The following is a 26,299-nucleotide window of genomic DNA, read 5'->3' as shown; positions in this document are numbered from 1 at the left end:
TGTGTCATGAAGTAAGTCAAGGTGAGAAGGAAGATCCATCTTAGTTGATGAGAGACAGTACAGGGAACAGAATTTTTTATCCTGGGAGACGCAGTGGATGGATGTCCAAACTGGTATATGGTTCAGCACCATGGATAGTGGACAGCAGTATGAGGGAAGTGAGATGGGCAGAGGAAGAGGCTTTCAGCTCTGGTTTACATCCTCCTTAAAAAGGGGTATGAAGTTGACTAATATCTTTATTATCTCACACAAAATTAGGTCTCGCTTGCTGACCTCCTCCTTGGAATGTCCTCCACATTCCAGACCCTCACCTATATAGATGTTCATGTTGATTACTCAACTGCCACCTGGAATTTCTTTCCCCACCCTGAACTCCAAGGATCCCCTACTTCTCTGGGTATGGAGGCTATTTCCCTGTAACTCCTCACCAGAATTCATGTGCTGATTCCTTATAATCTCTTCACAATAAATTCTTTTTTGCAACTCTGAACTATGGGTTGTCCTCCCTCCATAGTGCCATGTGGGCAGGGGGAAAGATAGCCAGAGATGGCTGTGGGTCTGATCATGATGACAAAAAACTTGCAGAATAGGGGAGGGTTCCTAGGTTAATTTAGTCTTTATCTCAGAAATATCTCAACACTCTGGTCTGGAATCTCCCCAAAACTAAGGAACAAGTCTTCCTGTCTTCTCTGAGATGTTTTCTGGATGATTTTGTGGCCTTGGGCCACAATCCCCTCACTGTGAAGTGAGTTTTGTTCTCATCCAATAGATCCCTCAGGCAACCTACAAAGTTGTGGTTTATGGAAGAAAACTTAGCTCTGGTAACCCCATTTTTCTTCTCTCTGTAACCAAACTTCTCAAGAGACATATTGCTATCCATTGTTTCTACTTCCTCACCTTTATCCAGTGCTCAATTTTGGATAACCTGCCTTATCTCCTCAACACAAAATAATTTACTTTAGATTATCCATCACTTCCTTTAAGGCCAACATCAGCGAACTGAATAGTGTTCATGTTCCTCAAGTCATTAGCAATTAACTTTGCATGACCACTCCAATCTACTCCCCATCTGCTCCTCCTCCGCTTTTTCTTCCTTATCACTACCTTGATTCATGCCTGGCACTCTTCTGTATGCACATACATTACATCCACTTACTCTTTTAAATAAATTGTGTTGGTTATTAAGCTTTTATCTCTTGGTTATAAATCTAACATTCTGTACTCTGTTTTGCTGTGCTGGGTCTGGGAGTATGAAAACCACCTATCTCTTTTACTGGCTTGCTCCTTGTTAGGATCCTTCACTTGAGGGAGGTTGCAAAGCTGAAGGAGGAGAAAAGAAAACTTTTCTCTCCTGTTTGCTTCCTATTCCTCTAAGCATTACCCGGCAATGGTTTTTCACCCAATCGGGGAAAGTTGGTTTCAGTTTACAAGTTGCTGGTTTGTTTGTTTGTGTTTTTTTAATGCTCCAAAACCAGCTTTATTCTTTTCCTCAGAATACTGCACCAATCAATGGGAGCCCCTTTCTCAGAAGTCTACTTCCTAGTTCCATGGGGTTTCTCCTCCAAGATCCTTAAAATTCATCCCAACCACCTTTTGTTGCCACTGGACCCATAACTTGGTTCAGATCTCAGCATGCTCCAGAAGGACAAGAATAAAGGATAAAATAACTTATATACTCAAAATAATTACTTTTTTTGATCATTTATATCGGCAGACATGGGGTATATGTGTAACAATTGATGTGAAAATGTTGGGGCTCAGGAGCAGTCAAGAAAGAATTCTTGAGATGTCCTTGGTGCAAAAAGGTGGTTTTATTAAAGCATGGAGACAGGACCCAGGGACAGTAAGGGCTGTACTGAGGCTGTAAGGAGTAATTGATCATACACTTTCAAGTTGGGAGGGGGTCAGGGATAGTGTAAGTCTCTAAGGAATTTGGAAGCAAATTTTCCAGGACCTTGAGGGGCTAGCTGTTGTTAGGAAAAGGTAATTTACTACTGCCTAGTAAAACCTTAGTCATGAGACCCTTCAGATATATATCAGTGGGACTTATGCTTGGAGAAGGATGACTAACATATATCTTCGGTAGGGGGGTAGAGATAAAGGAAATTTCCAAAGGGATTTTTATATGTTAAAGAAAATTTAGGGCAGCCTGGATGGCTCAGTGGTTTAGTGCCGCCTTCAGCCTAGGGCCTGATCCTAGAGACCCAGGATCAGGTCCCGTGTCAGGCTCCCTGCATGGAGCCTGCTTCTCCCTCTGCCTGTGTTTCTGCCTCTCTCTCTCTCTCTCTCTCTCTCTCTCTCTCTCTCTCTCTGTCTCTCATTAATAAATAAATAAATAATCTTTTTTAAAAAAAGAGAGAAAATTTACAGGATCCTAGGGATTGAGGTTAAGGTTGCTTTTTTCCTCTAGCAAAGTATTAATATCAAGGCAGCTAAGCTCCTTAAGGAAGATCACTTTGCCTGTCCCAAGTACTTGTCAATAGGCTATAAGTTTTAAAGAAGTTTAATTCTTTTTCTTTTGCCTTTGTTCTCTACATCAGTAATTGACTCTAAATATGTTAGACAAAAAAAGATAGAATATAAACTGAGTTGTATGTGATTAATTGATGGGTGCCTTTATCCAAGATTCCAGATTTAATATTAGATCACACAGCCTAAAATGGCTTTGATAGCTTATTGTGTTGGTTACTGGAAAATAAACTCAAAAACGGCTTTCATTCAATGAGGTTGAAGACTTTCTGGGTTCAATATAAGTAAGGAACCCGAAGACTTGGAGTGATTGTACTGTTAGAGTGTAGTTATTTTTGCAAACATATGTGCCCCTGCCGTTACACCTGCTGAGAGAGCCCAAACAACAATCTCTTCACCAAAAAATTGGGGAAAAAAACGTTGGTTTGGAGAGCATTCACATCCTTGAAAAGCTCTGTGGTGTCTGTTTTCTATTACCTGGAAAATGCTGCCATTGAGAAATACTCCCTGATTTCAATGGGGCATGATGAGACAAATGAGTAGCAAAAAGCAAGTGGTGGAGCTTAACTGGGCGAAACAAGAAGGCAAGCTTATTGGAATGGATAGCCAATCATGAATTGGCAATCAGAATACTTGACAATTGCTAATTGATCACAGTTTTCCTATAAAGGAAATGGATGGTCCATCTACTAAATGTTAATTGATTGGGAAGATCTCCAGGTTTGGAATCCAGAAACTTGCCTTGGGTTGCCAAAATGGAAAGTCAGAGCTTTTCATCCAATTTCCAACTAAAGGCTGGTTCACATTCAGGAAACTCCTGATTGAAGGGGAGGCAAGGGATCTTGCAATATTGCCACAGCATATACTGTAAGTCTTCCTACAAGTCTTTCCCATATTGGCCTGTTGACATTTATTGAATCATGGTACACTGTGGAAAAATATCCAGAATTTTTGAGGATATGAGATAGTGGCTCAGAAATTATGCTATTTTCCAGAAACTGAAAATACTTTTATGGTCCACCAAAGTGATTATGGTTGTCAAATGATAAATGGAGTTTTGGCATGAGTTTGATTCAGAATGGGCCTGATAATTACATGGACCCATTCTGTGACTATTTCCCCAATTCTTTAATGTATAATTGGAAGAGACATCATTAGCAACTGGCAGAAGCCCCATTTGGCTCTCTGATCCACAGCTTTTGGGAGAGGAAAGCCCAAATGGAAACTCCCAGAGCTTTCTCTTTTAACAGGATAATAAACCAAAGCAAAACTATATCACTGGCGGAAATTGGAGAGACAAAGACCATCATTTTAATCTGAGGATTAAATTAAAAGGATGCTGAAAAAAATAAAAATAAATAAAAGGATGCTGATACTTGTATCAGGCAAGATTAATGCGAGAAGAGAAAGAGACAAAGAGAGGGATTACAAGGAATTGATTTACATGATTACAGGGGTTATTTAAGCAAGACCAAGACCCATGAGGAAGCTATGAGGAAGTGAGAATCAAGCACCCAAGCTACTGTCCACAGGAAATATTTCTTTTTTTCTCTCTCTCCTCGTTCTTCTACTCCTCCTCCTCTTTCCTCTTCTCTTTGTTTCTCACTGTCTCTCTCTTCTCCTTTCTCCCTCTCTCCCCTCAGCCTTGCTTGTAAATCCTCCCAACTAACTGAATCAGTCCTAACTGGATTATCCAGGATAACCTCCCTTATATTAGGTCACTCACTATGAACTTTAATTACAGCTGAAAACTCCCTTCAGAGCAACACCTAGGTTAGCATCTAACTAAATAACAGGACTGTAGCCTAGCCAAGTTGACAGGTTAGGAAAAAAAACTCACAACACTTATCTCATCTTTAACAAGACTGTTCGCTGTCCTTAAAGTGAACCCATCCCCTGACACCTGGGATTTACTATTGCCCTTAAAATGTTTTTCCCTCTATTCCAAGATGTAGGGACCATCAAAATCAGCTTGCTTTTACTTGGCAGTGCTATCAGTACTGTTTTCACAGTTTTTCCTAGCACTAGTCAGCAATCCTGCTCTCTCTCATAATATAGTTTACAAAACTCTTGATCATACTGATGTCACAGAATATCACATATGTCCAATACATTAACATTATACTAATTAAACTTGATGAGCAGCAATTAACAAGCATTAGCAAAATTAAAGGCATTAGTAAAATACACATGAGCAAGAAGGTGAGCTACAATCTCATAAAAGCCCAGATCCCCAGCACTTTCATGAAGTTTACTCAAGTACAAAAAAAGCACAAAGCTTCATGAGCCGTTTTCATTTTTAAGGTAATGCATACCACAATTAAAATTGTTATTCTGACACATTTACTGAATAACTCTTAAGGTACCAGTTCCAGTAGGAATCAGAGCAAATATAGGCTCTCCAGCAAACAGTGCAAGCTTCTCTAACATCTTATCCTTATAACCCAGGCAGAACAAACTATACTTTCAAAGTATCCATGGCAAGTAAGGATGTTTATGGATGCTCTGGCAAGCTCTAATAAGAGAAACACAGCACAGATCTCTAGAGCTTTGGAGAAAAGCCCTATCTTGGCGCCAACTGTTTCAATTTTAAAAACAGCTCCTGCCTTGCTACTTAGTCCTAGCAGAAATGAATATCTAAACATGAGATATCTAATATGCAATCTGAGATATCCTTCAGGGACTACATATCAAGTTTCTTTTTTGTTTCCCTGACATGCAGTTTATTTTTTTTATTTTTATAAATTTATTTTTATTGGTGTTCAATTTGCCAACATATAGAATAACACCCAGTGCTCATCCCGTCAAGTGCCCACCTCAGTGCCCATCACCCAGTCACCCCCATCCTCTGCCATATCAAGTTTCTTTATGATATATTACACTGATTTTCAAATACTAAACTAAATTTGATTTCTTGAGATAAACCCCCACTTAATCATGATGTCTTTTCCTTTTTATACATTTAAATCTGTATTGAAGTCACAAATATGTTGTTGAGGATTTCTGTCTCCATGTTCATGATAAATATTGGCCTGTAGTATTAACCCTGGTCTGGGTTTGGTATTAGGGTAAGGATGGCTTCAGAGAAGGACTTGATAAATATTCTCTCCTCTTCAATTTTCTGGAATAGCTTGGGTATAATGTGGTGTTCAGTATGGAGCAATCTGGACCTAGAGTTTTCTGTGTAGTAAGGTTTTTATCTACAAATTCAATATCATTAATAGATACAGGGCTTTTCAGGTTATCTATTTCATCTCAAGAAGCTTTGGTGGTTTGTGTCTTTCAAGGAATTTGTTCCTTTTATCTACATTATAGAATTAATTGGCATAAAGTCATTTATAAGATTTCCCTATTATTCTTTTTTTTTTATTCTTTTAATACCTGTAAAGTCTGTAATGCTATCAGCCCTCTCATTCCTGATGCTGGTCATTTGTGTCTTCTCTCTCTTTTTCCAAATCTACCTGACTAGAGTTTTATCAACTGTATTAATCTTCTAAAAAAAAACTGGCTTCTAATTTCATTGATTTTCTTTAATGTTTTTGGGGTTTATTTCATTAATTTCTATTCTACTCTTTATTACTTCTTTGTTTCATTTTTATTTATTTTTTTAAAGATTTACTTACTTATTTGAGAGAGAGAGAGAACATTTGCACATGAGCAGGGCAGGGCAGAGAAAGAGGGAGAGAGAATATCAAGCAGACTCTGTGCTGAGTGCAGGGCCAGATACAGGATCTGATCCCAAGACCCTGAGATTAGAACCTGAGCCAAAACCAAGAGTCTGACGCTCAATTAACTGAACCACCAAGACACTCCTGCTTGCTTTGTTTTTAATTATTTTAACTTTTCCTGTTAAGCTTCTTACAATGAATGATGAGGTCTGATATGTGCTTTAAGGAGAAGAACTCAAGCACATTTCCTCCTCCCCACTGGCTGGCATTTAAGGCAGGCGTGGCTCTGAATAGCTGGTCATTGTGAATGGCCTACCACTGTCCTTTCCTCCTGAGAACAACTCCTCATTGTAGGACCCTGGGCTTGATGGGGCCAGTTCCTGCCCACTAGGTTCAAAGTGTTCATAGTTATGGTGAAACATGCAGTCTTCACTCTCCCTGGGAACTCCAGCTCATTGAAAATCTTTGATGGTTGCCATGCGTGTCCCATGGAGTCTTTAGTGGCCTCTGTGGAATACAAGAGGAAATACCACAGGCTTACAGAGCCCAGGATGAAGGGCAGGCCATAGGCAAATTTATCTAGAGACCAGATACAGCCTACAGAGCCAGACGGCCTGGATTCGAATCCTGACTCCATGCTTACCAACTAAGTGTCCTTGGGCAAGTGACCTCATCTCTGTCAGTCTCAGGCTTCATGTCTGTGAACTGGGACAGTAACAACACAACCCTCCAGGGCTATTGGATTAATGAAATTAATCTACAATGAATGCTTAGAGCAGAGCCTGGCACTGAGCACCGGGCTTGGGGCTCAATACAAGTCTGCATTGGCTCTTTCTGCCTCTCCTTGCAATGCCTGTGGGGGCCATGGGATCATGTTGGGGAGCAGGGTGGAGGTGGGAGGGGGAGGGAGATGGGGATGAAGGACCACTCTCCTGATCTCCCTTCTGTGGGTCTGGATGCCTTGCTCCTGCCCCAGCCCCACCTGCCCCAGCTGGTGACTTCAGGGACTTCATTCACCTTCTCTGTGCTTCTGCAAAGAGAGGCCAGTCATAACAGTACCTCCCTCAAAGGGCTGTGTGGAGGATTAAAGAAGCAATTACAAGTAAAGCACTTAGACCACCCCTTGATCACAGGCAGCTCTCAACAAATGTTGTCTGGCATCATTGTACTTCAGCTAAGTGGTTCTCAGGTGCCATATGCAGCAGACTCCCCCAGAAGCTTATTCCCAGTTCCCCTCTCCTGGGAAAGACTCAACTGCTCAGAAGTGGCCCAGGAATCTGTATTTCTACAAGCCCCACTTGTCCAGCAAAAAGCAATACAAGGTACCAAGAAACTCCGGCATTTCCACTTTCCCTTCCTTGCTTCAGGTCAGCCCTGAACCCAGAAGAGACATTCTCATCATCCTTTGTCAAATTCAATATTCCACTCAGAAGGCACCCCGCTTCCCTCCTACCCCTCACCCCATTTTCAAGGAAGTTTGTCTTTGGGGTAATGTTCCATCTTTAGACCTCTATGATTGTTAAAAATGTATATTTCTACAAAAAATGGAATAAATGAATGCCTGTGTGTGTAATGAATTCCATTCTATAGCAGAGTGACTCTCAATGAACTAAACCAGTCTAACCCACTGAATCAGGTGCAGGGATCTTCCACCTTCCTCTTCCACCCATTCTGCTGTACCCTGGACTTTCAGGACCTCTGCCTTTGGCTAGGGACATGGAGCTGCCTTCAAGCCCAAGGAGCTACAGTGGTGGGAGGGTGGGTTGCAGGATTCAGGGGAGGAACACCTCTGCTGAGTATAGGAGGGCACTCATATACAAAACCCTGCTTGGCTCTTGGTTCAGCAACAGGAAACTCCTGACTCCTGGTCATGCTAGACACCCCCTCCCTGGAGCCAGGGATGGGAGTCTGGGCACATGGACCTTTGCCCCTGCAGTTCTGTCTGCCATCCATGCCCTATCCCATCTATACCCAGGGCAGTCTCCATCTCCTGGACTCAGCTCAAATGAGAGACATTCCCCACTCGTCACCCAAAGTGGCCTTTCTCCTATTCTCAATTTCACCCCATTTATACAATCTGTAATTATTCCACGTATTGTTTATTTTGTCAGTCTCTGATTCTCTCCCCAGACTAGAAGTTGCTAGAGAAGCAGGGTGTCTGTTATTGCCTAGAGCCAAGGAGAGTGCCTGACACATCATAGACCCTCAGAAAGTAATGGCTGACTGGATAAATAAATTTCTATCCAAGTTAAATTCCTTGAAAGCCAATTACCCAGAAGAGCGGAGGTTTTAACTGGTAACAAAGGGCATGCCTTAGGAAGATGATGGAAATCTTGCTACTATGAGCAACACTTTTTAACTCCATACATTTTTTTTTCTGAACAAAGGTTTTCATCACATTTTCAAAATGCCCCCCAACACTTGATGGGATGAGCACTGGGTGTTATGCTATATGTTGGCAAATTGAACTCCAATTAAAAAATGCCTCCCAAAAAGGTAAAGAAGTTTACTCTAAAGAAAGTTCTTTGAAATAGTAAGGGAGACAGCTAATAGATGAGGATTGGGGCTCCAGCAGCTCCACCTTCCAAAGGAAACAACATCTCACCACTCTGGAGACGGCCAAAGAGCCTGCTGGGGAGGCAGCTCCTCCTCATCCTGGCTGGGAGCTCCATGGGCCACTGAGTTTCGCTGGGTCCACATCCTGTCATGTACACCATGAGGGTAAAAGGAGATCACACATGGAGCAGGCTTGGCACAGTGAACAAAGCCCACCAAATAAATGGCAGAGCCACCATCCTCAGAGGTAGCTGCTGGGAAAAAGTAGGGAGCAATGGGGGTGGGGAGACAACATGTAAGCTAATCTTGCCCTTAAATATCCACTCAAACTCCCTCTCTTCAGAGAGGTCGGTTCTCTAATAACCCCCTCTCCACGAACCAGGTCTCCCCTCCATGGGCCCTCACATAGCACCTCCTACCTCCCCTTTACAACCAGGACTACGTGTCACCCTCACAGGCTCACAGCAAGGATGGCTAAAGACTACCGGTCTCCCCATAGGGACAAGAGTGCCACAAGGACAAGGAAATGCATGGCTCACCCCTGAGCAGTGCCTTCCTGCTCTGTTGCCATACACCAGTCTTGGAAAGTCTACACCCTCCACCTCATCATCTTTTTAGACTCAGTGGCCCTGAGAGCCCCAGCCTGTGATGGGGCAGGCTGTCACTCCAAGTTCAGACCTCCAAAGAGCCAAGGACAACAGGCTTGTTCCTCCCGACAATGCCCACTCTTCTCCAATTTTCTTGATAAAATATAGCAAAATGCCAACTGGTTACACAAGACCAGGAAGACTGGAAAAGTACATTTCAAGGTAATTGATATTCTACAAACATCCCCAAGGAGAGTGTGAACTCTGCAAGGATGTCGATTCCGGAAAGCCATCACCCTGAACTAATGCTTTCGTTATGATCTCTTACAAAACTGGCTATGAAGTGCCCAAAGATGGCCCCCAGGGCTTCGTGGGATCTGCGAAGGACCCTGAACATTCCCTACAGCCCGGGACAGAGAGCACAGGGAGTGAAGAGTGCCTTTGTGTTGGAGCTCCCAGCAGCTGAACTGTGAGGCCCAGACCCCCAAGGCCTGTGTGGATACAGGGGAGCCGATGAGAGACAGAGTGGTAGGAGGTGAAGTCAGAGAGAACACCAGGGGACCCTGGGAGGCACTGCTGGGGTTTGGCTTTTGCTCTGTGTGCAGTGGGAAGTTTTAGAGAATTTTGAGTGGAGGAGGGCCCTGGTCTGATTAATGTCTTAAGATGATCATGCAGGGAGCACCCGGGTGGCTCAGTTGGTTAAGTGTCCGACTCTTGGTTTCGGCTCAGGTCATGATCTCAGGGTTGTGAGATCAAGTCCTATGTCGGGCTCTGCTCTCAGCAGGGAGTCTGCTTAGGATTCTCTTCCTTCCCTCTCACTCTGCCCTTCCACCCACCTCAAATAAAAATAAATATTTAAAAAATAAAATGTGCAGGCTGTTGTGGGCAAAAAGATTGTAGGCAGGCAAGGGGAAAAGCCACAAAACCAGGTAGGGACACCCCATTCATAATTCAGGCCAGTGTGATGATGGCTGAGTAGGAGCTGCTCAATGTGGTCAGATTCTGAAAGTATTGACAGGATTTCCTGACAGATGGGTTGTGGACAATGAGGAAAGAGGAATCAGGGACCCCAAAGGCTGGAGTCAGAGCTACTGATGGATTACGGTGTCATTTCTTAAGACGATGGGCCTAGGGGGACTTGAACTGAATTCTCTCTGACCCCCCAACTCCAGAGCAATGAAATAAACCTAATGCTTTGGCCTTAAAACTCTCTGTCTGCCTCCTATAAATCTTATTCATAAACCATCCATCCAACCAACCATTCATTCATTCATTCATTTGTATCATTTAACAAACATTTATTGCAGCAGCCCGGATGGCTCAGCGGTTTAGCACCACCTTCAAGCCCAGGGCCTGATCCTGGAGACCCGGGATCAAGTCCCATGTCAGGCTCCCTGCATGGAGCTTGCTTCTCCCTCTGCCTGTGTCTCTGCCTCTCAACCCCCCCCCCCCGTGTGTGTGTGTGTCTCATGAATAAATAAAAATAAAATCTTAAAAAAAAAACATTTATTGCTAACTACCATGTGGTAAACATGGGAGGCACTGGACACACGAGGGTTAATTAACTCACACCCTGTCCTCCAGAAACTTTTAATTTGGTAGGTGGTTCAGAGATCAGCTTTTCTCACTCATTGATGTGTTCAGTCAGTCAACAAACATTCATTAATACTTAATTCCTGGCAAGCAAGCATCACAGTAGGCATTGCAAATGATCTTGCCCTTAAGAAAGTCTTAGTCCAATAGGAGAGCCTGAAATTAGCCGTCCTCATTCATTCACTGTAGAATCCCCAACACCCAGCCTGTGCAGCATCTGGGAGAAGACTCCCACTGGATGACCCAACAGTGGGCTCTACTGGGCGTTTCCAAGCAACACGGCCTCCCTTTGGATCCCTGGCCCTCCCCACAGGGTTCCACCTCCTGCCCTCACCATATGAGCAAAGCCCAGTGGTAGCTGCCAGAGCCCATCACGACACATCTCCACAGCATGCTCAGGACTAACTCTGGTGTCGTCTTCCCACAGAAAACTATGAGTCCACTCATTCAGACAGCCACCCCCGCAACCACCTGCCTGGGTACCATCTGACCCTTCTTGACACCCGCAGGTCCCAGAACCCAGGATGTGTCCAATCTGGAGGCTCCTGGTCCTCCTCAGCTTGCTGTCCCTGCCCTCAGCACTGCACAAGCAGCCCTGGCGTGCCCTGGCCAAGGCCCATGTGGACAGCAAACCAGCTCTGGCAAGAAGTAAGCTCAGCCCACGCTCTGCCCACTGTCACTGGGTGGGTGGGGAAGGTATCAACCTACTGGGTGACCTCGAGTCAGTCACTCTCTTTTCTTCCTTTTTCTCTGAGCCCTCAAGTACAGAAAACTGAGGATGAGTTGATCATATGCCAATTCATAACACATCATTGTTACATGCATCATGGCAAGGCCCTCTTGTGTTGAATTTGTCATTTTCCTGTTTACCTCTTATTCTCACTCCCATCTGCCCTTCCTCGGCAGGCCCTGAAGTGTGTTTAACATATGTGTTTACTTATGCTCATGTCCTTATAAAAAAGGAAGGTTTTAGTTTGCATAGATGGTATTGCCACATAGATCTTGTTGTTTTTTACTGTTTTCATTGGACGCTGTGCTGTTGACCTCTGTGGCTGGTACTGAGATGTCCAAGGGAGTCCTCCACCTGCATCGTCTCTAATTCTCCACAATTACAAACTACACTGAGATGAACATCCTTGCATGTGTGCCTGTTAGGAGCTGTGGAAAAGTTTATCTGGGATATTCCCAGAAGTGGAATGGGTGCCTGGCCCCTAGGGTGGATACAAACTCAATTCAACTAATGGCTGCCAGATTGCTCTCTAGAATGGCTGTGCTGGTCTATACTCGCTCCAGACAGGGAGCCCGATGCAGGACTTGATCCCAGGACCCTGGGATCACACCCTGAGCCGAAGGCAGACGCTCAACCACTGAGCCACCTAGTCACCCCAGAGTGTTAATTTATTTTTGACGCTGGTCCTTTGTCAGGTCTAACCAGTGCTAACATTTCTCCCAAATTGTCATCAACTTTTTTGTAGGTCCTCCAATGAACAGGAAGATTTTTCAAACTGATCAAAATTTCATCCTATGGTTTGTGTTTGACGAGTCCTAAACCCTTGTCTCGACCCCCAAATATCTTCTACTTTGTTTTTTCTAATAGCTTTGTGGTTTTATCCTTCACATGCAGGAATTTTACCTGTCTGGAGGCCACCTTTATGTCACTTATGCTTGTAAGTGACAGCTCCAACTTCACTTCTGCCTGTGTAAGGAGTCTGCTTTCTCAGTCCTTCTATGAAAGATCAAGTTCCCCAAGCATGTGGATTCCCTTTGGGACTCTGTATTCTATGTCTGTGTAACTATTTCTACACCAATAGCAGAATATTTTAAATACTACCTTCTTCTTGAATTTTAGAGTGTGCTGAGTTCTTTAAAAGAAAAAAAAATATCATCTGGAAATTTGATTTGGGTTTCATTGAATTTGTTATTTTAGAGCAAACTGACATTTTTGCAATGTGAGGTCACCCATTAGTATAATGGTGACCATTATATACCCTTTAAACTTAGTATATCTTTCAGGGTTTTTTCAGATTTTATTTTACATCCTTTAATAGAATCTTAAAGTCCTATGACCTTTGTTAAACTCCTATCTTTGTTAAATAGATTCCTAGAGAAATGTATAGTTGTTGCTACAGTAAATATTGCCCAATTTTCTATTATATTTGCTAGTTGGTATTGCTTGTTCAGATGAAAGTTGTTGGTTTTTGAAAATTAATCTGCTATCCAAAAATCTCACTGACCTCAGTTTTAATAGTCTGTTTTATTTATTCTGCTGGATTTTTAATCCAGAGGATTGTAGCAACTACAAATAATGACAGTTCTCCTTATTTATAAACCTTATACTTCTTGAGTCTTTTTCTTATCTTATAGTATAGCTAAGGCCTCCTATAGGAATGGGAACATATCTAGAATTCTCCACTAAGTTTGACATCTTCTGTAGGTTTTTGAAATCTTTTTTATCATGTTAAGGAAATCCCTATAGTCCTGGTTTTCTAAATTTTTCTTAATCATAAATCAGTATTGGCTTTTAACAAATTTTTTCTGCATCAAAAATTACTCCATTTTTTCCTCTAAGCCATTAATGTGATAGATTATATTAATAGATTTTCTTCTGCTGAACCCATCCCAGCATTTCTGGAATAAATATGAAATTTTCATAATTAACTAGAATGATACATTTATATTGCACTACTTTTATCATATACTAGAATGTACTTATAATGTATCATACTGAAATATATTTTATAATGCAATGTATTTTTATAATGCACTATTAGCTATTTAATTTGTTAGCTAATAATTTTATAGGATTTTAGCAGATTTTTCATACATGAAATTGATGTGTACCTTTCTTCCCTTTTACTGTTCTGGAAGCTGGGCAAGTTTCACTAGCCTCATAAAATTAATTTGGCATCTTTGTCTTTTTTCATTTTCTTTCACAATTATCTCTTTATAAAAAGTTTAGTAAAACTCTTCCCCAAAACCATCGAGATCAAAAACTTTTGGGGAATGACATCTTCAATTACTATTTCTATTTCTTAATGCTTTTAGATAATGTTTCCCACTTCCCCCACCACAACTTTGCATTTTGTGGTTTACCACAAACAAATCCATTCCATTTAGGTTATGAAATACATTCATGTATATTTGAGGTCCCAGGCATCCTCATGTTTACGATGGGTGCAGTTAGAATGCTATTTCATGGGGCTTCCGTGAAGATTTAAATGAGGGAAAGCATGTACCAAGTACTTTTTCAACTGTGAATATATTTATTACTATAACTACCTCTCACTATCAGTTAGGGTACTTAGCTACACAGAACAGAAAACCTACCTCAATATGGCTTCAACAATGAAAAAAAAATGTTGTTTCACATAATCAAAACTCACAAGGAGGACAATTTCAGATCTGATTCAATTAGCAACTCAAATATACCACCCCATTTTTGTCCGTTTTTTTTTTTTTAGCTCTGCTATCATCCTATTTTTATCCTCAGGTCTCTAGTTCCCAGGATTGTAAGAAAATGGTGGCTAGTGGCCATCAGACGGCCTTGCTCCCTTCCAGTAGATGACAGAGAAAGAAACTCCCTCTCAAACATAAAACATAAGATCTTTGGTTTAGTTTGATGAAGCCAACTTGGGTCACATGCCCACTTTAAACCTGAAAGAGGGACACCCAGGTGGCTCAGCAGTTAAGCATCTGCCTTTGGCTCAGAGCATGATCCCGGAGTCCCGGGATTGAGTCCCACATGGGGCTTCCTGCATGAAGCCTGCTTCTCCCTCTGCCTGTGTCTCTGCCTCTCTCTCTCTCTCTGTGAGAGAGAGAGAGAGAGTGTGTGTGTGTGTGTGTGTGTGTGTGACTCTCATGAATAAATGAATAAAATCTTTTAAAAAAATAAAATAAAATATACCTGAAAGAGTCACTGGGCAATGATGGCTCAGATTATCAAAGGCCTCATTTGGACCAGGAATTAGAAAGAGTGCTTGAATGAAAACAGGATTCAGATGGGAATGATAGGATGGATGAATGGGAGGACGGATAGATGAATAGATGGATGGATATTGGATAGATGGTAGATGGAGGTTAGAGGGATGGATAGATGGGTGGATAGATGGATGCATAGGTGAATGGATGGATAAATGGATATTGGACTGGCAACTACTAGTGTCTCTTATCATCAACCAAGAACTACTAAGACTTCTAGGCATACCTGTAGTGTCACTCTATCCTTGAAACTGGTCAATGTATGTCTCTTTTACTAGACAGAAAACTGGTTTGTGTCTTTGGTATGCACCACAAGGCCTGATATCCAATAGATGCTCAATAATATTCTTTTTTGGACAAATGGTATCTATACAAATATCTTTAGATGAATTAATCTCAATATTCCTCACAAGAATCATGTGAGATGGGTATTATTACTGCCCTTATTATACAGATGAGGAAATCAAGACTCAGGATGGTGATAGACCTAGCATTTCAACTCCAGGCACACTTTCTTGTTTGCAGGTAACAGAAACATGGGATATTGAAGGGGAGTCTGGGAGCTGGAGGGAAGGGAGTGAGGGGGAACCATGGTTTCTGCAGCTCTGCAGTGTGGATTCTGATTACAGGGAGGGTCAAGTCAGAGAAATAAACGTGTCCTGTGGTATGCTCAGAGGCTCATCAGAGCTGGGCCCAATCCTACCTGCAAGAGACACAGGATTTCAGCATGCCATCACTTTTAGAATCCCCTTCCTTTTCAGAATTCATTCTTTTCTGCTGGTAGCTCTGTTTCATCCTACAGCTTATTCCAGGGCACAGTGTGGGAGAAATTACATTTCTTCTCTTCTTATTTGTTCTCCTCAACCAACATTTATTGTGATGCACATCCTGTACATGAGGTTCTGTGTTCCAGATTTAGAGACACAGCCCTGGGTGGACTCTCAACCAGTAAATCTTGTTTGAGCAGCTCTTGTCTTTCAGACCCTCTACAGGTATGTCACCACCTCAACCCTGCAAAGTACCATTTCCCAGATGAGGAATGTGGATTTCCAAGTAGAGAGCGGAGTTGGAGGGTGACAAGCACCCATCACTCAGCAGGAAGTGGACACCAGCCCACAACCTGGGCCTCTTGACTCCAAACCCCCTACCTTTTCCATGACATTTTGGAATGTCACTGGTCCCTTGTCCATTTCCAGTTATTGCCCAGGGCCTCATGAAGTACAATGCAGAGGGCCGGATCCAGAATATCCGCCTCATGGACAGTCTGAACGCCTCAGGGCAGATGGCTCCAGGGATGGTGGGCTGGTTAATAGGCAGCATGAGCCTCCAGCATCAGCAAGAAAGCAGGTAAGCCCTGGAACCCCCCCACTGGCCCTGGGACTCTATAAAGCTGAGTCAGAAGGCAGAGCTGAGGGATCACGAGGCTAAAGAGAGAAAGCGGGAATATTGCAAGGAGGGGATAAAGGGCCCAATATGAAGGGTTGTTTGGGGAGGCAGCATAGCAGGGGAATTAAAGCAAAATTTCAGGAATAATAGCTCCTATATTTAAATCCTGGGACTGCCTCCAACCTTGGGGAGATTACTAGAGCACTCGGGCCCTGAAAGACATTTTAAAAGTACAAAACAGCAAAGAGGCTTCATCTATAACATGGGCACCCAGAGCACAGCCTAGATAAATGTCTGGGATGCCAAAGAACCCAGGACTAGGGTCAGACATTCAAACCCCACTCTAATGCTTGAGAGCTGAGTGACTCTTGGTAAGGTTTTGGAGATCTCTGAGCTTCACCTTAAGTCCTCATCAGTGAAATGGGCATAACAATTGTCCCTGCCTCTGGAAGTTGTGAGCTTTCTCTGGCGCACAGAGTGGACACATAGGCATTGGGCGCTCCGATTAACCCAGAAGAGCTGGACCCGTGCTGCTCGCCTATAGTCCCACCGCTTCCCCTGGAGGACATGGCACCTTCAGCCTCGCAGGCTCTAGCCACTCCAGTGCACTGCCCCAGCTCCAGCCTGCTGTGCCCTGGAGCTCCCTTCCCTCTCATTTTGCCCCTTACTCTCGACATTCTAATGAGCTCTGGTACTTGCCAACAGGGTTTCCCTGGATGCATGCATCCACCATCACCTCCTTCCATTCCCTTATTAGTTGTTACAAAGTATTCCTGGAGCACCCACTGTGTACCAGGACCTGGGCTGGGTACTTGGAATACAGCTATGAATAAGACATATGGTCACTTTTTGGATCTTACATCCTACTTAGTGAGATAAGCCACAAAAGTAAGTAACTCATTTCAAGTAGGGGGATATGTTATGAAGATAACTTTAGCAAGGTAAGGGGTGAGAGTGAGGGACTTATTGGGAAGACCTTTTAAAGAGAAATCCCTAGGAAGACTGAAGAGAAGGAAGCAAGCCACATAAAGGACACGGGAGGGCAGTAAGTGCAAAGGCCCTGAGGTAGCAAAGAGACTAGTGTGTCTGAGAAAAAGGCCTGTGTGACTGGATGAGCAAGGGGGAGGGTGGAAGAAGGTGCGGCTGTGGTGGCAAGTAGGGCCAGACCCTGCAGGTCTCAGGCACCATGGTATGGAGTTTGGATTTTATTCCAAGAGCAGTGAGAAACCCAGAGAGAAGGTTAAATAATAGGGCTGCCTAGTGACTGCCACATGGAGAATAGTTTATAGGGAGGCCAAGTTCATGGAAAGGGAAAGGAGCCCAGAGAGAAACTAGAGCAACTCCAGGCAAGAAGTGATGGTGACCTGGACCGGGTGAAAGGGATAACAGTGAGAAGTTGCCAAATTCCAGGTATATTTTGTAAGCAGAGCAAGCATGATTCACTGATGGGTTGCATGTGAAGGTGAGGGCTGGGGAGAAAGCAAAGAAGGCTCCCAGGGATTGAGCCTGGGCACCTGGGCACTGTGCTAGGAGGCAGTGGCTGGGTCTAACAGCCCCAGTGTGGGTCTGTAGTTGGCTGTGGGCTGCACACATTCGTTGTGTGGAGCTGTTAAGGGCCCTCTGGGACAACGTGCAGCAGCCCGGGGCTCCCGTGGGCGGCTCTTGCCCTCCAAGCATCTTTAAAAGGATCTGACTCCAAAGCCTACCGCCTGGCCCTTTACATGAATGGCATACCAGCGTTTTTTGTCATTCTGAAGCCTCGAGTCTGAGTTCCCTCACACTTGAAGGGCCTCTGCTCTTTCCTTGTGTAGCGCCAACATCACCAACATTCAGCTAGACTACAGTGGGATCCAGATGTCTTTCCATAAGGAGCGGTTCTCAGCAAACATCTTATTTGAATTTGACATTGACTTGAGACTGTGAGTCATTTGGCAGCAGGGTCGGTGGGATGTTGTTCCTCCTCGGTGGGAATCTGGGAATTGGGGGGAGGGTGGAACTGGGCATCCTGGGGAACCCAGATCTTTCTGACTTCAACCTCGTTCAAATCTTGGTTTCTGAGCTCACTTGCTACGTGACCTCGGGCATGTCACTTCCAAGTCTCTGAGCACTGGTTTCTTCAGCTGAAATGTGACTGGCAATCACTGGTGATTCGCCCATTTAAACCTATGTAAATTCATTACGCTGATTTTTTTAAAAAGAGAGAGAGAAACACTTTAATTATATCATCACCTTCCTTCCATCTGTTCAGACGGTCCTTTACCATCAGTTGCTCCCAAGAAAAGGGAGACCACAGCTAAACGGTAGAGATTTTTTAAAATAAGATGAGCCCTCCACTTCTGAATTTCCAAGGATTTGGAAGCCAATCTATTTAAAGGATTTTCAGGAGCCACTCTGCCTAACAGCATTTTCTCCTTAGTTACTGACTCCTACAACCAGTAGGCTGCTTCATTGAAAGAGTCACTCTTCCCTTTGTGTTGGCTGTTTCCTCCTCGTCCTCCTCTCTGCCTCCTGCCCCTTCTCTCCCCCTCCTCTCTCTCATCCCCAGGCCCTTCAATAACAAGATTATAAAGACACGTGTGTGCATGAACCTCGTTGTGGAGTTCTGGCTGGAGAAAGATGAGTTTGGCCGGAGGGATCTGGTGATAGGAGATTGCCATGTGGAGCCGAGCAGCATCTACATGACAGTCCTAACTGAGTAAGGCCCCAGCGACCCTCCCCAGGGCTGGGCCCCTTCCTGGCTAGTCCTAGCTGCAGCCGCACATCTCTACCACCTCCTAGATGAGCCCAAAACAGATCTCACCCTTTCCCCAGCATCTACTTCTCTCCCTGAGTCAGCATCCCAGTGATGGCCCAGCCACCCTCCCAGGATCCAGACTCTTCATCTTCCTCACACCCTGCAGCCCACCTTCACTGGTTCACGTTAATGACCTCCTGGCAGCCTCCACTAGCTTCCTCTCTCTCCATCCCCACAGCCACTACCCTGGCAACTAGACCACTTCCCAGACCATTACAAGACCCAGACTGGCTTTCCCTGACTCGGACTTTGCCTCCTTCACTCCATACAGCCCCCTGCAGGAGAAATAACTTTCTAGCACAGAAATGTGGTCATGTCCCCAACCTCTGCTCCAAACCCTCAAGTGGTTCTCCAAAACCCTCTGAATGAAGAGTAAACTCCTGGATGTCATTCAGGGCCCTATTTATCCTCTTACCTGTGCCACTCTGCAGCCATCTACCATCTTGTGTCACTGAAGGACCTACCCCTCCATCAACACGCCCAGTACTTTCATAGCCCCGTGCCTTTGCCTGGAATGCGTGCCTTTTGCCTGGAATGCCCTTCCCTTCTTCCCTAGAACTCCTCCTCATCACTTATTCATTCAACAAGTATTTATTGAGAACCTACTATGAGCCAGATATGGCATGCTTGATGCTAGGGATACAGTAGTGATCAAGACAGAAAAAAATAGAGCTGTTTGTATTGGTGTAATTACTAATAGAGTATAACAGATCCATATACTGGTTGACCAAGTCTATCAACCTCAGCAGACTATGAGTCTCTCAAGGGCAAGATCTGGATATGATTTCTCTCTGTAATTCCAGAAGGCTGAAAGCAACTAGGTCTTCAGTGGGTGTCCAGTCATTTATTCATCAGACGTTCAATGAATGCCTAAATCATACCAAGCATTCATGGCTAGGACAGTGCAGGGAAAGGACTGATCTCTGGTGCTCTGCCAACCTGATTCTAATTAGCACTTACCAGCTATGTGACCTTGGGCAAGTTACATCACCTCTCTGAGTTGCCCCTTCAACTACTGCTGACTGTGATGCCTCTTGTAGACAGCTGGCTGAGGACTAAATGACTGTGTAAGGTGTACTCAACACCTAGCCCCTGGCATGGGTACTACATGGATTTATCTGTTCTGTTCTGTACATCTACCTCTCTTTCTAGAGATATCTCACCAAAGATGAAACATTTTCTCCACAACTTCAGGGGGACCCTGGCAAAAGTTATCCCAAACCCAGTAGAAAGTCAGGTAAGTTTGTGAAAAATATTGTCCCCGTGGGGTTCTTTGAGTCTGAGGGTCAGGACATATATATTGGTTCGGAAAGGAGTTTCCAATCTTGGGCTTTAGAACCTGAAAAATCTCAATTAAAAATTTCAGTTTTGTCATTTATTGGTTGTGTGTCCTCAGCAAGTGACTCGGCTGCCCCATGCCTCAGTTTCCCCACCTGTATCATGGGAATCATCACAGTCTCTATCACATAGAATCATCATGAGGATTCAGGCAGACATGAAAGTGTTGTGCATGGCATCCAGTTGGTGTTCAATACAGGGGAGCTGCTCTTGCTGCCATGATTCCTTGTGGAAATGCAATAGAGTCAAAACTTCCAGCTGCAGGCTCTTTAGCTCTGTTTTCCTAGTCCTTGGCCTGATTCTTCTCTCTCTGCTGGTGACCCAGGTGTGTCCTCTAATCGGTGAAATCCTCAGACAGCTGGACGTGAAACTGATGAAAAGCCTCATGGGTGAGTGTCTACATCCATGTAGGAAGGACAGGATTGGCAAATGGAAGAGGTGCCCCCGGGGAGCCCACAGAGAGGCTTGCTGAGGGGTGTCTGCATGTGCTCTGAGAACACTTAGAGGTGGCCATATGACAATGACCATTACTGTTCCCCAAGAGAGCTAGGACAGCAGAGGACACCCTACCAAGCAGTCTGTATGCTGCCAAGTCACCCAAACCTCCAGATTAGATTACTACAAACTATAGCTCCTCTCAATGTCTCCACTCCCCTTTAGGGAGCACTGCCCACCCCTTGAACCTCAGACCAGACCACCCTCCATCTGCAGATAGACAGATACAGTCACCACCCTCACGGAGTTCACAATCTAGTGAATGGAAGACTATGAGAAGCATATAACTACATATCATGTGGAAAGAATTTTTTTAAGATTTTATTTATTTATTCACAAAAGACGCAGAGAGAGAGGCAGAGACATAGGCAGAGGAAGAACCAGGCTCCCTGTGGGGAATCCAATGCAGGACTCGATCCCAGGATCCTGAGACCACACCCTGAATGGAAGGCAGACACTCAACCACTGAGCCACCCAGGCATCCCCATTTGGAAAGAATTTTAATGCAAGTGCCTCAGGCACTGGCTCTGGTTGACATGGACAGATGAAGGTCCCTTCAGAGGCTGGACAGGCAGTCACCCTAGTAACTGATCCTGCCTCTCCTCCTTACAGAACAGGCTGTTGCTCATAAATTCAACCAACTATGAGTCCAGCCAACCCTCCACACGCCAGACTTGAACGTCTTCCGGCTACCTACTGATCCAGAAGGAGATTCCACATCTTGGGACCTTAAGTCTTCCTTGGAGTGGGGCTCCCACTCCAAAAACCTTGCCCACAGGCCCTGTGGAGTCCTGTCCTGTCCCATAATAAACTCTAGCTCTGAAGGGTACAAAGGTCTCCTTTCCTGGGCCCTGAGGTTAAGGTTACAGAAGTCAGGCTTGATGAAGCTCCATCCTAAGACTAAATATGCCTGGGTTTACTCATCAGCCCAGAAATACCAGAGAAAACACCTTGTTTTCCTGTAGTTTGCAACCAGGAACCCATCTATAGATTTGCTCATCAATGCAGGGAAGGCCTGTTGAGATTTCCCATGCTCTCATTCATTCACCCCAAATTGCTGAGTACCTACTATGTGCCAAGTACTTGGCCAGGCTCCAATGGAGTGTAGAGAAAGGATGACAGAGTGGAAAAGCATAAATGTTGGCACCGAACAGATCTGATTCACTTCAAATTCGATTCAGCCCAACAAGAAGTCCCACACGAGTGTGAACCATGCACATCAGAATAACTGATGACCCCCTGGCCCCAGCACAGGGTTGCACAGAGTGTGAGCTCAGCAAATATCTGCTGTTAAGTGGTGAATGAATCTGCTTTAGGACTCTCTCTGTGCTTGGGACAAGGCACTTTACCTTCAGGTCTCCCTCACCTGCAAAGCGAGGCTAGAAATCGTACAGGATATGGAGGGACAGGAGCCTTGATGCTGCTGATGGGTGGTAAGTTGCACCACTGCTTTATAAGTCCAGGTGGCAGCAGCTACAAAAGCATGACAGAGGCCTGCCCTGTGCCCCAGCCGTGCCACTCCTAGGTGGGTGCATCGTAGACACACACACGGACACTACGAGATGTGGACGAGACTGCTTGTAGCAGCAGTGGTCCTAATATTCCCTGAGTAAGAACCCTGAATGCCCATCAAAAGAGTGGGTAAATACCAAGGGAGAGTCACCCATTGGAATGCTCTATGGTCATGTAAATGACCTACTGCTACACACGACCACATGGATGGATCTCAGGCCCGTAATAAAGCCAGGCACAAAAGGGCACATGTTGCATCTCCCATTTATATGAAGCTCAAAAACAGTAAAAGGAATCCGTGCTGTCAGAGAGCAAGACCATGGTTACCCTTGAAGAGAGGGTAGGTGACAGGGAGGGGCTTGAGGCGGGCTTCTGAAGAGCCAGTACTGGCCTGTTTTGGGTTTTTTGTTTTTTTTTTTTGTTGTTGTTGTTGTTTTGTTTTGTTTTGTTTTGTTTTGGGGTTTTTTTTAAGATTTTATTTACTTATTCAGAGAGAGGCAGAGACATAGGCAGAGGGAGAATCAGGATCCCTGTGAGGAACCTGATGCAGGACTCGATCCCAAGACCCCGGGATCACACCTTGAGCTGAAGGCAGATCCTCAACCACTGAGCCACCCAGTTGCCCCCCGGCCTGTTTCTTGATCTGGACACTAGTTGTGGGGAGAGTGTTTTGTTTGTGAAAATTCATGGAGCTATTCACTTGCGTGCATTTTTCTTACATCTGTTAGACTATAACAAACATTTTGAAATAAAAATATTTACTGTGTAGGATGTTTGTAGGACTATGTGAAAAAACATCTGCAGTATGTCTAGCGTGCACTAGGTCCATGGGAAATGCTTATGGAAAGCCATTTAAATCGTTGTTAATTATTTGATTAATGACTATTCAGTTCTTAAGTATTGATTCCTGCCCTCCTCCCAAAGGGAGGCAAAGCATACTGAGAAATCAAGGGGAAATAACACACCCATTAATCACAGGAGCACACACATATTAAGCACTTGGCACGTGCCAAGCTTGGTGCTCAGAGCTTCTATTCAGCAATCTCATCAAATCCTCACAGCGAATTCATGCAGGAGGACCCCAAGGCTCAGAGAGAGAAAGCCACTTGCTCAAGAGCACACAGCGAGGAGACGATCAAGCGGAATGTGCCCAGGCAGCCAAACTCTAGAGCCCAGGCTTAGCCACTGTGAATCCTCCCTCCAGTCCTCCCTCTCTTCCTCCTAACACCCTACACACACACACACACACACACACACACACACACACACACACACACGGGAAAATGATGATAGAGGCCCTGGGCTGGATTGACAAGTGCAAACAAGGAAGTGTCAACAGCTCAGATATGAGAATAGGGCGGGAGAGCCTCCTGTCTCCCTCTGTCAGCTCTGACCACCTAATCCGAAATGCTTCGTTGGGGATTTGCAACCCTAAACGCCCATGTTCTCACAGAGGATTCCCCTTGACAGCCTTGATTTTGGGGGCGGGGTGTGGGGGGGGTTGTCCAGCTCATGATTCAAAGAGCAAACAGGAGGGCTGAGCCCCATCCTCCAGTGAGCTTGCCTGAAGGCAGCTTTTGTCTGTCTTCCTCCTGACCCGGGGGTGGCTCAGGGGCCTCTCCTTCCTCAAGGGGCCTCCTTGGGTTTCTCAGATTCTATTTTCCTTTTGTTTTGAGGTTCATAGAGCCATGGACTCATCATGTTTTCTCCCCGCAGACCTTGTTGTACAATAGGCTTCTATTATGATACAGGGGCTGGAGTGGGAGCGGGGGGGGGGGGGGATGTTAAGCAGAAATTCAGCCCTAAGGGCCCAAAAGCTTGCTCCAGGCAAGGCACCTGTCTGTGCCTTGTAACTCCCATGCCCCTCTCCTACGGAGTTCTGACTCTGTGCCAGGCACTGGGCAATAACCCCACTTAACCCACAGCCGGGGGTGGGCAGCATCAGCCCCAAGTTCTAGGGTGTAGGCTAGGGAATCAAGGCTGCAAGAGGGAAAAGCATCTTGCCCAGAGGCCTCAGCCCAGCCGGGCTTGGGATCCAGGGCAGCCTGACTTCTCAGGGGTGAGAAGGCTCCAGAGAACAGGAGCAGGAACTTTCTGAAGATTCAGTAACACAAAGTCGTTCTCAAAGTGAAGAGCACTGAAGCGGCAGCTCGGGATGACGGTCTGCTTTCCTCCCTGGGCTGACCCTGGGCAGGCCACCATCCTCGCTGAGCCTCATGTACCCTCACAGGGTTGTTCTGGACAGTAGAGGGATGGGATAGAGCTCCAGGTCTCATAAGAAACTATTATTATCATTAGTTGCAAATGTAGGTGGGAAATTCATCTCCAAGGTAAGTGGTAAGTGGAACTTGAGCAAATTGCCGAAAAAAATATATTCTTAGGTGCCTGGGTGGCTAAGTGGTTAAGCATCTGCCTTCGGCCCAGGGCATGGTCCTGGGATCCCGGGATCGAGTCCCACATTGGGCTCCCTGCATGGAGCCTGCTTCTTCCTCTGCCTCTGCCTCTCTCTCTCTCTGTGTCTCTCATGAATAAATAAATAAAATCTTACAAAAAAAAAGAAAATATATTCTCTCTCTTGCCATTTGCAATGATGTGGATGGAATTAGCGCATACTATGCTAAGCAAAATAAATTCAATCAGAGAAAGACAAATACCATATGGTTTCACTCCTATGTGGAATTTAAGAAACAAAAGAGATGAACATCAGGAAAGGGAAGGTAAAATAAAATCAGGTGAAAACAGAGTCGGAGGCAAACCATGAGAGATGCAGAACTCTAGGAAACAAACTGAGGGTTGCTGGAGGGGAGAGGGTACAGGGATGGGGTAACTGGGTGATGGGCATTAAGGAGGGCATGTGATGGAATGAGCTCTGGGTGTTGTATGCAGCTGATGAATCATTAAATTCTACCTCTGAAACTAACAGCAAAAGATCAGGAAAAAAAAGAAAATCTATTTTCTCATCGAAGTTGGGGCACCCAGCTCCCCAGCTCCCTGCTAACCCTTCTGCCTCAGCCCCTCAATAAAACCCCTGGGGTTTCCAAGACCACCTGAAAATCCCCCTCCAATGCAGTCCCCCACCCACCCACCTCCACCTAATCTTGCTCCAGGGCAACAGAACCAGCACCCTGACTGAGGAAGCAAAGGGCACCACTTATGATTTCTGAGAAACACTTTGTGAAGGCACCGACGTCACCAAGGTGGAAAACTGTCTCAAAATGTTAGCAGCGTGACCTTTCACGTCTCTGGATGCCCCCTGCCTCTTGCCCTCCTCAGGGCAGCAGGATGGGGCAGCTCCTGTGGCTCCAAGGAAGGGCATCTCTGGCAGGAGTGAAGAGAAGCCTTGTGAATTTTCAAAGCCTGGGTCTTTGCCAAAAAAGGTAATGACATTCCATCCAGACCCCTTGCACAGCAGGGAGCCTGCTTCTCCCTCTCCCTCTCTCCCCCTGTTCTGCTAGGCTCTCACTCTCTCTCTCTCTCTCTCAAATAAATAAAAAATAAAAATCTTTTTAAAAAGAAGAAGAAAGAAAACCCCAGAGGAAAATGGGGAAGTTTCTGTTACCCAGGAAAGTGGCATTTGAAATGGTAACTAAAAAAAAAAAAAGAAATGGTAACTAAGCTACAGATACAGGAGAAAGAAAGACATGGGCACTTGAATTTATGAACTGAGATTCACACCAGCTCCCCAGACTTCATCCCCCACCGCCCAGTGAGGTAGATATCATCCTCCCATTTATAGACAAGGAAACTGAAGTTGAATGGATTAGAGTCACGTGCCCGAGGTCATAGGATTAGAGTCAGGGCAGTCTGCACCCAGACCCATCCCCTCTCTGCCATAATACATATGCAGCCTCCTGGCTTCAAACCAGAGGTTGTTAGCTCCAGAAATTAGCTTCACAAACTTAAATCGGTCCCTTGACTTATCT

The 26,299-nt window shown here is 44.9% G+C and overlaps 1 protein-coding gene across 1 annotated transcript; it reads left to right on the top strand.

The window, feature by feature from the left end:
* The first annotated feature begins 11,397 nt into the window (after nucleotides 1-11,397).
* Nucleotides 11,398-21,511, top strand: BPIFA3 (BPI fold containing family A member 3). The gene is made up of 7 exons (XM_055343526.1): nucleotides 11,398-11,521; nucleotides 16,048-16,198; nucleotides 18,049-18,156; nucleotides 18,783-18,932; nucleotides 20,184-20,268; nucleotides 20,695-20,758; nucleotides 21,477-21,511. The coding sequence occupies exons 1-7, from the start codon at nucleotides 11,398-11,400 to the stop codon at nucleotides 21,509-21,511; spliced, it is 717 nt and encodes a 238-aa protein (XP_055199501.1).
* The last annotated feature ends 4,788 nt before the right edge of the window (nucleotides 21,512-26,299 follow it).

Source organism: Nyctereutes procyonoides, unplaced genomic scaffold (genome assembly GCF_905146905.1).
Source record: "Nyctereutes procyonoides isolate TBG_1078 unplaced genomic scaffold, NYPRO_anot_genome, whole genome shotgun sequence".
In the NCBI taxonomy this organism is placed as follows: domain Eukaryota; kingdom Metazoa; phylum Chordata; class Mammalia; order Carnivora; family Canidae; genus Nyctereutes; species Nyctereutes procyonoides.
Note: the sequence above shows the minus strand (reverse complement) of the source record. Positions and strands in the feature narration are given on the sequence as shown.